General features: G+C 41.9%; 1 protein-coding gene across 1 annotated transcript in view; it reads right to left on the bottom strand.

Moving 5' to 3' along the window:
* Positions 1 to 9,711, bottom strand: part of LOC309565617 (5-hydroxytryptamine receptor 3A-like) — a gene marked incomplete at both ends in the record, with an annotated part of 73,421 nt that extends 63,710 nt beyond the window's left edge. The window contains one exon of the mRNA XM_082270572.1: positions 9,627 to 9,711. Coding sequence (XP_082126698.1) covers positions 9,627 to 9,711 — 85 coding nt within the window. The remainder of the gene's footprint in view (positions 1 to 9,626) is intronic.
* Positions 9,712 to 14,385: the final 4,674 nt, after the last annotated feature.

The raw sequence follows: 14,385 nt of genomic DNA on the forward strand, positions 1-14,385 counted from the left end.
GTTAGAAGATGTCTCCGAAAACGAGGAGAATTCTCGTAATAAACAGTGTCCCCATTTGAAGATTTAGGCTGGGCTCACACTTATGTGAATCAAATGTGGGTTTCCCCGCATCCAATTCACATGACAGAAGATTGTAATCGGCTCTCAATGGAGCGGGTTCACACATCTCCGTGGCTGCAGCGGAGCGGATGGCACAGGGGTCCTGTGCATTTTTGTCTCTGTTTCGGGTCCCAATTCCGGCAAAAATTCAGGCCTGATTCATCTCTGAAATGGAGAACAGGGACGCACTGGACCCCTGCTGTCAGCTGCATCCGCATCTAAGCCTTACACCTCTTGCTCTGCGGACGACTCTAAAATTTAGGATTTCCCATCACTTTCTTTATCAGTGACAATGGTCACCAGTACAAATAAAGGGGCAAATCTCAAATTTCCCCTTTTAGGACACAGATATAAGTATAAACTTGACAGAGGGTCTAACCCTGGGGTGCTTTGAAGAGTGAGTGCCACTTAAGTGATTTGGTAACCGGTCGCAGGCCAAAATGAAATTAAATGTCTTAGAATTTTATTTTTTTTTAATTTTGAATAGCATAATGAAGATTTTAAACAACAATCAAGATCATCATTTTCTTTGGGACCAATCTTAGTTGGATGTTTACCCACTTCGGCCCCCCCTTCATGACCAGGCCATTTTTTGCCGCACTGCGTTACTTTAACTGACAATTGCATGGTTGTGCGACGCTGTACCCAAATAAAATTGGATGTCCCTCTTTTCCCACAAGTAGAGCTTTCTTTTGGTGGTATTTGATCAACTCTATGGTTTTTATTTTTTGCGCTATTAACAAAAATATATTTTACTTTATGCTGTAAAACACATCCAATAAAAAAAATTAAAAAAAAATCAAATTTATTCATCAGTTTAGGCCAATATGTATTTTGCTACATGTTTTTGGTAAAAAAAAAAAAATCCCAATAAGCGTATATTGATTGGTGTGCGAAAAAGTTATAGCGTCTACAAACTATGGGATATATTTATGGAACTTTTATTTATTTATTTAGTAATGCCAGCAATCAAGTAACTTTTAGCTGTACTGTGACATTACGGGGGAAAAAATCGGACACCTAACTGACACTTTTGACACTTTTTGTGGACCAGTGACATTATTACAGTGATCAGTGCTAAAAAAAAAATTCACTGTCACTGTACTAATGACACTGGCAGGGAAGGGATTAACATCAGGGACGGACCTGCTGATTGGCTCCTGCGGTGTCCAAATACAGCGGGAGTGGAGCGGCGCGTGCGCCCCAGACCCACTGCACGAAATCATGTATAGGTATGTGATTTTGCACAGGAGGGCCACCCTGCCACACTAAATCTGCGTGGCAAGGTCTTAAGGAGGTTAATTACAATCACAAAAAGAAAGAAAACGGACAGATGGACCCAATTGGGCTGGTCTTGTGAAAGGGGCCTAAAGCTGACCATACATTATACAATTTTCATATACAATTTTCCTTTAGGTTTACCAAAACCATAAAATATGAGATCAAACCTAAACACTTTTAGTTTGTATGTAATCAGGCAGGCCCTTGTATTACATAGTTGAAGATAAAGCTACAAATTTAATTATAAAATTGTATAATGTATGGCCAGCTTCAGGATGCTGATCTGCTGTTATTTACCCACACCCCAGGTGCAACGTAGTGCACCTGCGGCTTTCCTGTGGGTTAGCTATGCTTCGCCATAGATTTCTATTATATCTTGCAGGTGTGGTGCACTTTCTGAAAGCGCACCAAAACTCCTGCATTTCAGAAAGCGCACCAAACCCGCAGGATAGAATAGAAGTCTGGCTCAGTGCAGCTAACCCACAGGAAAGCCGCAGGTACAGCGCAGTGTGAAAGCAGCCTAATAACCCTTTTTGTTAAAAATGCTCATAAATGCCCATTGCAAAATATGATGTTTAATACATAATATGCCCATTGCTAAGATGTGATCTTTACAATTCTGGACCGGAAGGATTTGCCCCCTAATGACCAGGCCATATTTTGCGATTCGGCACTGCATTACTTTAACGGACAATTGCGCAGTCGTGCAACGCTGTACTCAAACAAAATTGATGTCTTTTTTTCCCACAAATAGAGCTTTCTTTTGGTGGTATTTGATCACCTGTGCAATTTTTTTTTTTGCGCTTTTGCGCTATAAACAAAAAAAGAGCAACAATTTTGAAAAAAAAAAACAATATTTTTCACTTTCTGCTATATAACATTCTCAAAAAAAATATTTAAAAATCTAAATTTTCTAACATTTTAGGCCAGTTTGTTTTCTACTACAAATTTTTGGTAAAAAAATCGCAATAAGCGTATTTTGATTGGTTTGCGCAAAAGTTATCGCGTCTACTAACTACGGGAAAGATTTATGTCCTTTCTATTGTTTTTTTTTTTTACTAGTTAGGTCAGCGATCTGCGATTTTTAGCGGGACTGCAACATTGCGAATCGGACAGATCCGACCCCTAACTGACATTTTTGAAACATTTTTATTGTTTTTTTTTACTGCGATTTTTAGCCGGACTGCGACATTGCGAATCGGACAGATCCGACCCCTAACTGACATTTTTGAAACATTTTTATTGGGTTTTTTTACTGCGATTTTTAGCCGGACTGCGACATTGCGAATCGGATAGATCCGAAACCTAACTGACATTTTTGAAAATTTTTTTTTACTAGTTATGTCGGCAATCTGCGATTTTTAGTGGGACTGCGACATTGCGAATCGGACAGATCCGACCCCTAACTGACATTTTTGAAACTTTTTTTTTTTACTAGTTATGTCGGCGATCTGCGATTTTTAGCGGTACTGCGACATTGCGAATCGGACAGATCCGACGCCTAACTGACATTTTTGAAACTTTTGGGGGGACCAGTGACATTACTACAGTAATCGGTGCTACAAATATGCACTGTTACTGTAATAATGACACTGGCAGGGAAGGGGTTCACATTGTGGGTGATCAAGGGGTTAAATGTGAGCCTAGGGGAGTGATTCTAACTGTGGGAGGGGGCGTGGCTTGTGCAATGACCATAGAGACATGTGTTCCTATATAGAAGGATCACAGAGGCTCTATGATCATTCCAGGGAGAAGAACGGTCAGCTGTGTTTACAACAGCTGACCGTTCTTCTCTCTCAACGGGGAACAATCGCGGGTGTCAGAAAGGCAATCGGTGCAGGCGCGCGCTCGCCCCCTAGCCGCCTGTGCGTGACCGACGTAGGTCTACGTCGGTTCGCGCAGGAGGGCCGCACCGCCACAGTAAAAAGGCAGTGGGCGGTCCGGAAGCGGTAAATAAACTCAACTTTTATCTTTCAATTTCTTCTGGCATTGCTGGCTGTTAGAAAGGTTCCTGTCCCAGGTGGAGTGATACTTAACCACTTGCCGACTGCCTAACGCCGATCTACGTCGGCAGTCAGCCCCTCACAGGCAAAGTGACGTAGGGCTACGTCACTAGCTTGTGAGGGTCTAGGGAGCGAGCGCGCGCCCCCGGAGGCGCGCTCCCGCGTGGTCACGGACCCCCCGCGCGTGTGACCAGCGGACCCGATGTCCGCCGGTCACTCGGCGATCGGTGGGGGAGAGGGAGAATGTCAGGCAGCTTGTGTAAACAAGCCACCTGTCATTCTCCTCGCTGTAAAGACACTGATCACACGGATCTAGTATGTAGATCCGTTGATCAGTGTCCTTACAGCTCAAGCCACAGCCAATCACAGTAGAAAGCACGCCCCTAGGGACACACACAGCCCCTCCCTCCCAAATAAAGTTAACCCCTTCACAACCAGTGTATTTTTACAGTAACAGTGCATATGTATAGCACTGATTACTGTAGAAATGTCACTGGTACCCCCAAAAGTGTCACAAATGTCAGTCAAGGGTCCGATCTGTCCGCCCCAATGTCGCAGTACCGCAAAAAAATCGCAGATCGCCGCCATTACGCGTTAAAAAAAAAAACAACAAAAATGACAAAAATCTTTCCCTTTGTTAGTAAACGCGATAACTTTTGCGCAAACCAATCAAAATATGCTTTTTGCGATTTTTTTTTTTACCAAACATATGTAGCATAAAACAAATTGGCCGAAAATTTTAAAAAATTTTGATTTTTACTTTTTTTTTGGGGGGAATTTCATATAAAAAAAATGTGAAAAATATTGTTATTTTTGCAAAATTTAAGCTATTTTTTTTTTTTATTTCGTGATTGAAAAATCGCACAGGTGATCAAATACCACCAAAAGAAAGCTCTGTTTGTGGGGAAAAAAAGGACGTCAAATTAGTTTAGGTATAGCGTCGCACGACCGCGCAATTGTCCGTTAAAGTCACGCAGTGCCGAATCGCAAAATACCCCCTGGTCAGGAAGGGGGTAAAATCTTCCGGGGCTTAAGTGGTTAAAGTGATTGTAAAGCCAGAAGGTTTTTTTTATCTTAATGCATTCTATACATTAAAATAATAAAAAACCTTCTGTGTACAGCAGCCCCCCTAATACTTACCTGAGCCAGGGACATGCGGTGAGGTCAGTGGATGGGGAGGCACTTGCTATTATCAGAGCCAGATACACACAAGTTACATATTCACAAGTTACGTATTTAATTCCCATTATGTAAGCAATTGCAGTTTTACTAGTTCTACTTGTTATACTCATTTAACAAAAATATTTATAAACGCTGTCCCTTTAAGATGTTTTTCATTCACCATTTTTGTTCATGCTGGAAACAATATTACTAGCAAAGATAAAGATTGTAGAAAAAAAATGACGTCTCTTTATTTTCTGAAGCCCGAAATTTTACAGTAATATTAAGTAATAAACAAGTAAACAATAAAGGGTTCAGGGTTATTTACTTAAAAGGTGAAATGCAGGAGAATTTAAAACAAACGATAAAACAGTGAAACAATCCAACTAAAAAAAAATATATATATAATGTTTGTGGGTTCTAAATAATTTTAAAAACAAAAAAAAAAATGATGATTTTTTGACATGTAGGAGAGAAGTGTCAGAATTGGCCAGGGTGGCATTTGGTAAATACCATAAGTAAGTAATATAAAAATAATTATTATATATTGTTTTTAACCACTTGAACCCCGGAAGATTTGGCTGCTCAAAGACCAGGCCCTATTTATCGATTCGGCGCTGTGTGACTTTAACGGACAATTGCGCGGTCGTGCGAAGCTGTACCCAAATTAAATTAACGTGCTTTTTTTCCCACAAACAGAGCTTTCTTTTGGTGGTATTTGATCACCCGTGTACAATAGAATTTGATCACCTGTATAACAATATTTTTCACATTTTTTTATATGAAATTCTCCAAAAAAAATGTAAAAATCAAAATTTTTTAACATTTTAGGCAAATTTGTTTTCTGCTACATATGTTTGGTAAAAAAAATCGCAATAAGCGCATTTTGATTGGTTTGCGCAAAAGTTATTGCGTTTACTAACTACGGGAAAGATTTATGTCATTTTTATTGTTTTTTTTACTAGTAATGGTGGCGATCTGATTTTTTTTGCGGGACTGCAACATTGCGGCGGACAGATCGGACCCTTGACTGACATTTTTGACACTTTTGGGGGTACCAGTGACATTACTACAGTAATCAGTGCTTTAAATATGCACTGTTACTGTAAAAATGACACTGGCATGGAAGGGGTTAACTTTATTGGTGATCAGGGGGTTAAATGTATCCCTAGGGGCGTGCTTCTAACTGTGGGGGGGGCGTGGCTTGTGATGTAACCACAGAGACATACGATCCTACATAGCAGGATCGTATGATCTCTGCACTTACATCAGGGAGAATGACAGACGGCTGTGTTTACATCAGCCGCCGGCCTTTCTCACTCTCCAGCGGGAGATCGCGAGTGACCGGCGGACATCGGAGCCGCCGGTCACTTGCGCAGGGATCTCAGTGAATGAGCAGGGGCGGGAGCGCGCCTCCGGCGGCGGGCACTCACCCCCCACAGGCGGCTGAGTGAGTGACGTACCCCTACGTCACTTTGCCCAGCAGCGGCTGCCTGCCGCAGTATATCTGCGGTGGGCGGTCGTTATGTGGTTAAGGTAATTCACTATATTTTAAAAACTGTACTCAAGCAGGTGGCTTAATGGCCAAATTACTGAAGTTCAAATTTATAACTTCAAACCAGTAATTTCAATGTAACTACTAAATTATTATTTTTTTAAAACATATAGCATAATAATATATTATTTTGCTTGAATAAAAGAGTACCTTTTCAGCAGCAGCAGCAGATTCTCCCTCTTAACTGTGTGAGAAAAGCATGGGATTATGGGTAAACTTTATACCCATAAACCCATGTTTTTTTTCTTGTAGTTAAAGAGTAGTTCAAGCTGTGGAGAAAAAATGCTATCTTTTAATATATAGACACTTACCTGTCCAGGGAGCCCACAATGTCAGCACCCCAGCCAATTTTCGGATCAGCTCTCGGGTGCTGCCGACGCCATTCACTGTAAGGGAAACTGGCAAAGAAGCCTTTCAGCTTCACACCAAGCTACCTACTGCGCATGCACAAAGCGTGCTGCACATTTTTATTGGCTCTGCGGCGGGTAAAGGAAAAACTGGGCGGAACTTCCAAGGGTCAGCGCCACGGCACTGTTTCCCGGAAGTGGGGAAGGGTACCTGTCAAATACAGGTACCCATTCCCCCCTCTCCTCTGAAAGGTGCCAAATGTGGCACTGATGGTGGGGGGAGGAAGCAAATGAGCGGAAGTTCCACTTTTGGCTGAAACTCCACTTTAAGAAGGCTGGGCTGGAAGGGAGCATGTGTCTTTTAGACACATGCCCCTTATGACACTACAGTGAGAGGAAAGCCTTCACTGCAGCATTTTAATTGGACAGCTTGGACCAATGGTGCTTTACTATTGGTCTAAGGCTCCAAGCTGTCCATTGAGTTCTGACTAGAAATCAGAGGCACTGTGAGCTTATCCTCTGCTGCAAACAGCATGTGCCAGCTTGTATTTAAACTGGCCGCACTGTATGTAGCTTCTGACAGGCTGAGTAAGGAGCCCTGTATCTCCAGAACCATAGGTGCTAGGAGCCCCAAATGTTGACCAGTGGTAGGATCGAAGCTCAATCGTTTTTTTTTTAAGTTTATGGCAGCTGAGGCTCTGCCTCCCCTGACTTCATGTCCCTGACCTGAGCCCATCTTTATCCAGTGAGTTTCTCAGCTGCCTGGAACTCCTCTCCTCATTAGTTGAGACAGCAGTGTGGCGCGATTGGCTCGCACTGCTTTCAATCAAAGTCAGTCAGCCAATCAGGAGAGAGAGGGGGCGGGGGGGTTCACAGCTCCATGTCTGAATGGACAAGGGGAGCTGTGACTGGGCTCGGGTGCCCCATACCAAGCTATATGCTGTGGGGGCATTTAACAGGAGGGAGGGGCCAGGAGCGCCAAAGAGGGACCTGGGAAGAGGAGGATCCGGGTCACTGTGTGCAAAACCAACTGCTCAGAGCAGGCCAGTATAACATGTCTGTTATTTTTTTTTTTTTTTAAACAAGATTTTACAATCACTTTATAGCACATCGCCTGGGATAGGAGCCAATGCTATAGAGAAAGCATCGGCTTATGTGGCTCCTGCTCCCTCTGCAGCCACTTGCTTCCTTAGGCACCAGCTCCATCCACTTTGATGCTCTGGGATGGTGGGTCGACAACCCTTGATCTGGGTTTGCCAACCTGCCATTTCTGAGCAGAAGGTCGAGGGCCACATCAAAAGGAAGCCTGGTCTAACCCTTCCCCATTCTAACCAAAAAAGTTTTTTTTCCCTAGAAATACACTTTAACCACTTGCCGACCAGTCACGTTGACTGTACTGCGGCAGAGTGGCTCGTTCCCATCCAGCAACGTAGACCTACGTCACTGGACTCCTCCTCTTGTGAGTGGCGCGCACGTGCCGCCGGAGGCTCGCTCCCGCTGTATTCAGTCACAGCGGGAGTCGGGCCAGGGGAGGAGCGGCGGTGATCACCGCCACTCTTCCCCGATCGTCGGGGAATCGAGTCTGGAGTCACTCCTAAGTGACAGGCAGGGTCAGATTGCAGGGTTCAGCATAGCTGAAGCTGCGATCTGTCCCTGTGTCACTCAGTCACCTCCCCCCACACACGTTAGTAAGCACCAGGCATACATTAACCCCTCCCTCTCCTATTAAATTAACCCCTTCCCTGCCAGTGTAATTTTTACAGTAACAGAGCATATTTATAGCACTGATTACTGTAGTAATGTCACTGGTACCCCCAAAAGTGTCAAAAATGTCAGTCAAGGGTCCGATCTGTCCGCCGCAATGTCCCGCAAAAAAAATCACAGATCGCCGCCATTACTCGTTAAAAAAAAAACACCAAAAATGACAGAAATCTTTCCCTTAGTTAGTAAACGCAATAACTTTTGCGAAAACCAATCAAAATACGCTTATTGTGATTTTTTTTTACCAAACATAGGTAGCAGAGAACAAATTGGCCAAAAATTTAAAAAAATTTTGATTTTTACATTTTTTTTGGGGAGGAATTTCATATAAAAAAATGTGAAAAATATTGTTATTTTTTCAAAATGAACGCTCTTTTTTTGTTTATAGCGCAAAAAGTAAAAATCGCAGAGGTGATCAAATACCACCAAAAGAAAGCTCTGTTTGTGGGAAAAAAAGGACGCAAATTTCGTTTGGGTACGGCGTCGCACGACCACGCAATTGTCAGTTAAATTCGCACAGCGCCGAATTGCAAAAAAGTGGCCTGGACGTAAGACAGCAAAATCCTCCGGTGGTAAAGTGGTTAAAAACAAGTCAGCAATAGCAGCTCCTGTATCTTTTTCTATTTTCAGAGGTACATGTGTGTATCTCCCATTTATATCCTTACATGAAAAACTCTTACATTACTGAACAAATTCGGTAAATGCGTATTAAAAGATTATATTTAATCCAATCTTTTATTGGCATATTAACAGAACATCAGCAGCACTTAAATGCACTCAAAATGGGATATGATCAACTTTCAAGTGAACAAAAAATTGAAATATATACAGTATATAACTACACTCCAGCAGAGCTTTAGGAGGCATGTTTTTTAAACTGTACCTGAGCTTTGCTAATGCAGGGCAAAGCAACGGGTTTGACCCAATTCCTCCCAGCAGCACACACTCACTACCACATACTACATATACTCTAAATACTAATGCGTGAGAAAAAGACAGTATTGACACAGGACTGTAAAACCACACAAACATTACTATATAAGGTTGTGTTCACAAAAAAAAATACATGTTAACATGTAGTGGATTCCTGTATATTGACATTGAGGTAATAAACCTAGCATTCATCTGACTGAAATAATGATTTTTGGACAGGTTCTAATAAAAAGTTTTATGTTCTGTGTAGTATGGGTAAGCCCTTAAACAGTGGTGATTCCAAAAAAAATCTTACTCTGTTAATTGCCTGTTTTCCCCACAGAGCATCTGCTGGAGTCACAGGTAACCTGGCAAAATTGCAGGTATTGTATGAATATACTCTGCAACTGAGTGCATCTTTCAATTTTGACTTACATGAAATAAAAAAATACAATATAATATAATTTTCTGTCTTCAGTAATGAATGCTACATGGTACACCACTTACCTAGGAAGATCAAAGAGAGCAGCAGGATCAGCATACGTGGAGACATTTTTTTAGAGGATTCAGTATAGCGCCAGAATTCCCACATAGTGAAGGACTTTCTAGAACTGGTTGTAGGAGGGATGTAAAAGAATGCAAAATATATTCAAATAGTGGAAAAACGTGTTTCCCATTATCATCCTTATCCTTTGACAATTAAAATAGGTGAGCAGGTTTTACATAACTTACATTGTCCCTTAATGACTAAATGAATGATTTGTTGCTTTCAGCATCTCCTCGGGTCATGAGTGACTTTTAGCAATACTGCTGTTCCATTGTAGTGATTTCCAGAGAAACCATAATAATTACATGTCAAGTTTCTTTTTTTTTTTTTTTGGGGGGGGGGTTTAAACATTCATAGCATTTCTATTTGATTTATGCTATTGTATGCAATCTTTGTTTTACAAACATTTAACACATGACAAGGAAATTCCATAAGACTATGTGTTAGCTAAGGGGACAGCACTGACTGGAACCTTGCTTTGTCTGACTGACACCTTAAAGCCCATCTCCAGAGAGGACAAAACTGCTTCCTTCTAGTGGGGCTGCCTCAGCACTGCAAGGATTAAATGCTTGGTTATGTCTAGGGGGCTGCAAACATTTTATTTTTTTACTTCCCAATTCTCCATTTTCCTGGTAGCCAGCGCTCTTCTTTCCTCCCCTATACTCCGGCAGTTGCTTCTTGGCCTTTTGCCTAAAATCAAGTGTAGTATCTGTTCTTATTAGTTTTCAGAGTTGTATAAAGTACTCGAAACCCATACTTGAGTAAAAGTACAAGTGCTCGATCAAAAAGTGACTTGAGTAGAAGTACTAAAGTATTCAACATTTTTTGTACTTAAGTATCGCAAGTAGTTTTTTTTAAAAATGTTGCTACTCAAGTACTGAAAGTAAAAGTACAAGTACTGTGTTATGTAGTTATTAAAGAAAGAAGTCAAAAGTTTGAACATCATATTGTTTTTTATTATTTTAAATGCAGCTTTTATTTATACATACAGTAGCATTTATTTTCGTATGCGCTGATAATACACATGTTTTGAGCTTCATGAAACCTGCTATCTACTGTTCTGGCAGTGGTAATTTTTATAATTGTAACGAGTAACTATGCAGCACAAAAAAAAAAATACCGGAGTAGAAGTATTGAAATCATTGAAAAAATGTAGCGAAGTAAAAGTGGAAGTAGGAGAAACAAAATTCTACTCTAGGAAAGTACAGATACCGCCTTTCGGTACTTAAGTACAGTAGTGAAGTAGTTCTACTTAGTTACTATACATCTCTGTTAGTTTTCGGTAGGAAGAAAGCTGCTGTGACCTGGATGTGGTCCTGGTTCGTATTTTCCTGATGTAATAATGTGGGAACTGTGGACTGGTGCACCAGGCTTCTCCGCGGTTGAGGCAGGACTCTCTGTAAGTTCTAATGCTTTTCTGGTAGGAATTTGGCTGCATGTTTTCTGGCCATGGGCTGGGAAGTGCAAGGAGCTCCTGGTGATATGCCCCGCTGGGAGAGGTGACCTAGGGGTGCCAGAAAATCACTATGGGTATGGGACTCATAGGACTTTAAATTATGGGATGTCATCAATGCTTGCATAGTGTGGAATCCAGGGTACCTCAGTTTGCCAAATCTACTCCACTCACAAGACCTATAGGAGACAGCCAGCTTAGTCTTAATAGTTATATGAACAAAGGAAAACACAAAGTAGAACACATAGTTTAATTCCATAAAAAGCCAATAGTTTATTACATAAGGAAGGTAGTCATAAGGGAGAAATTAAATGGAACAGCAAGTAAAACACCATCGCAGTCGACCAGTGGGTGTGATGATGTCACTGTTAGCTCCGAACAATGAGTTTTGTCATAAGCAACATCATCAGGGGACTTGAAACTGGGTTGTTGACCTCCTATGATTTAGAGGTTAGTTTCTCTGGTAAGGAGTGTGTGCACCTGGAGTTCTTGGGAACACAGAGTTGGCACTCTAGAAGTGAATTGGAATTCAATGGAGCACATTTGTTTTGCGCTTTACACTTCGGAATTCATTAAAGCACAGCACTTTTATGAACATTGTGTTGCACTTTATATTTGTGAATCTTTATTTGAATATTTTTTGTACTTTATTGAATATATGTTTAATGATTGTATGCTGTATATACCGGTTTTAGTAATATACATTTTTATACCGGCTGCAAGGCCCATTATGTGTACCTCATATGGTACTTTTTTTTATTTTCACTATTTCTTTATTTTTCACAGACACTTTTACTGCACATGTGTTTGTTGTTTTTTTTCTGCACAGAGACAGAGGGTTCAGTTTGTCGAGGAGAGGTTCTCTGGCCTTTGGGCCTTTTACCTCTCTCCAACCAGATGGGTCTCTCTTCAGGAGAGCCCCTCCCCAAGTATTTGGTGGACAAGCTTTGCCTGGTCCCTAAGGAGGGGGGGTCCATATGGCTTCAGCTTAAGTAGACCATGCAGAACCTTGCCCCTGTCAGGAGACTTGCGCCCCAAGGGGTTAAGGGTTGAGGCCCTGCATTTTCGGAGGTTTGGCCATTTCTGTACCCTTGGCGCACTATTTTTTGTGCATTGATTTCATGGTTCACTTTTTTGTTCACAGGGGATTTGACTAGCACCGCGGAACTTCAAAAGAAAAAACATTAACACATGACAAAGAAATTCCAGAACACTATAGGTTAGCTAACAGCACTGATTGACTGGAAGCTTGCTTTTTCTGACTGAAACCCTAAAGTCCATCTCCAGGGATGACAAAAAGCAGCAAGGGGCTGCTTCTACACTACAAGGGTTAAATGCTCAGTTATGTCTAGGGGGCTGCGAAAAGTACTTTTACTTACCCGATTCTCGACTTCGCTGGCAGCCGACACTCACCTCTACTCTATCAGTGGACTGTCTTTAAGCATTCTCACATATAAGGTAGGGCTATGGGCTCTTCTTTGGTCTTGATGACATCAGGGGGCATCCAACAACTGGAGTATAATAAACAATATTTCAAAAAAAAAAAAAACATAGATAGCAGTTGATCAATACCTGAATATTCAAGCTCAAACATAATACATTTAGTGCAGTCTCATCCCATATGTAGACATTAAAGGATAAGTACACCCTAACACTAAAATCTCTACATCTACAGACATCCATGTTCTAAGACTAACCTATCTAACCCTGTAAAGAAGAAATCTCTATACATAACTTGTTTGAAGCTGATACAATCTGGTCCCACGCTGAGCTGTCAGGGGTGGCTTTACTGTGAAGGGGGGTGCAGAGAAGACAGCCGACAACAGAAGCCCCATAGTAACTCTATGGGAGACGTCACTTCCCTTCCATATCACAGCCGTTATCAGCTGAGTCCTCTGCAGAGCTTCCGCCGCTGGAGACCGGACCAGATCGGCTTCATAAGAGGTATGTATAGCGATTTCTTCATTACAGAGCTAGATAGGTCAGTTTTAGATCATGGATGCCTGTAGATGTAGCAATTTTAGTGTTAGGGTGGACTTCCCCTTTAACAATCTGTATTCTTTAATTAGAAAATATTATATTCCTGTTGGAAGGAAAGGGGGTTTCATCAACAAATTTCATGGGTCAAAGTCTGTTTCATTAGAAGGAGATGAATGTCCATCTTTATCCCTATACAGAGCCCAGCCACAGTGTAGATGGGTGACAATAGAAACCAGGTGTAGCACTGCCCCCTTGAGGACTGTTGGATATTACACTTTCGGGTCCCCCTGGGTTACCGTTAGGAACACTGATATTCACAATTTAACACTTTACTTCTTAGCTCAGTCAATGATCAGTCCAGGGGTTTGTAGTTGTTTTTGGTGTTTTATTTTAAATAGGGATGGGAGAAGGAAATAGTGGAATACTCCAGATTAACTCTGCTCAAAGGTTGGAGGACATCTATCTGTGGATACAGCCAGGCTGTTGATCCACCTTGCTACTTAGGTGGATTTAGATTAAGTCTCTTTCCAGGTGACTTGATGAACTAATGTTATCTTCAGGACACTCTCCTAGCATCCTCTTTCTTGACCACTGACACCCGTCCACTGACTATCCTACTCCGGGGTCGCCCCCCTCAGTCAGGCCCCTTGACACAATCCCCTGTTCTCACAATACTGTTTTTCTAGGGTCTCCAGTGTCTCCCCCTCAGTCAGCTTTCCAGGACCTTTTAGTTCAGCTCTGTTCCTCTGGCCCTCAGGACGACCTCCTGATGTCACTTGCCACTGCTACAGAGGAGAAAGCAGCTTCCACCCTTCCCCTGGGACTCTGCTTACCAGCCAAAGACCCCGCAGCACATGTGCGCCTGGCTTATATACAGTATCCCAGAATGCATCCTGTCTCTACCAATCACCAGGACTGTATCAAAGCCTATGTATCCATTGGTAAGATTTTCTCCCACTGTCCAAGATGCCTCTCTATTGGACCAATGTGAAACACTCCTCTAGACTCAATGAATCACATACTGAGCACACTGAGTAGACCTCACCCACAGATCCTGCTCTTTGATAGACAGATAGCAATATAGATTTGCCTGCTGCTCCTCTGAAAGGCAGACAGAGCCAAAAACTATACTTTCTCACTAGCACCTATCTAGGAGGGTGCTACACAGGGAAGAAACAGGTAAGTCCCTCGACACTGGCCTTCAGGTATTCTTCATAATTGTTTCTTTCCCTGAATCTAAATATGGTTTGGACTTGGTATGGGTGATATAGCAGGTGACAGTAAAA

The sequence above is a fragment of the Pelophylax lessonae genome (assembly GCF_965119305.1).
Source record: "Pelophylax lessonae genome assembly, chromosome: 10".
Lineage (NCBI taxonomy): Eukaryota > Metazoa > Chordata > Amphibia > Anura > Ranidae > Pelophylax > Pelophylax lessonae.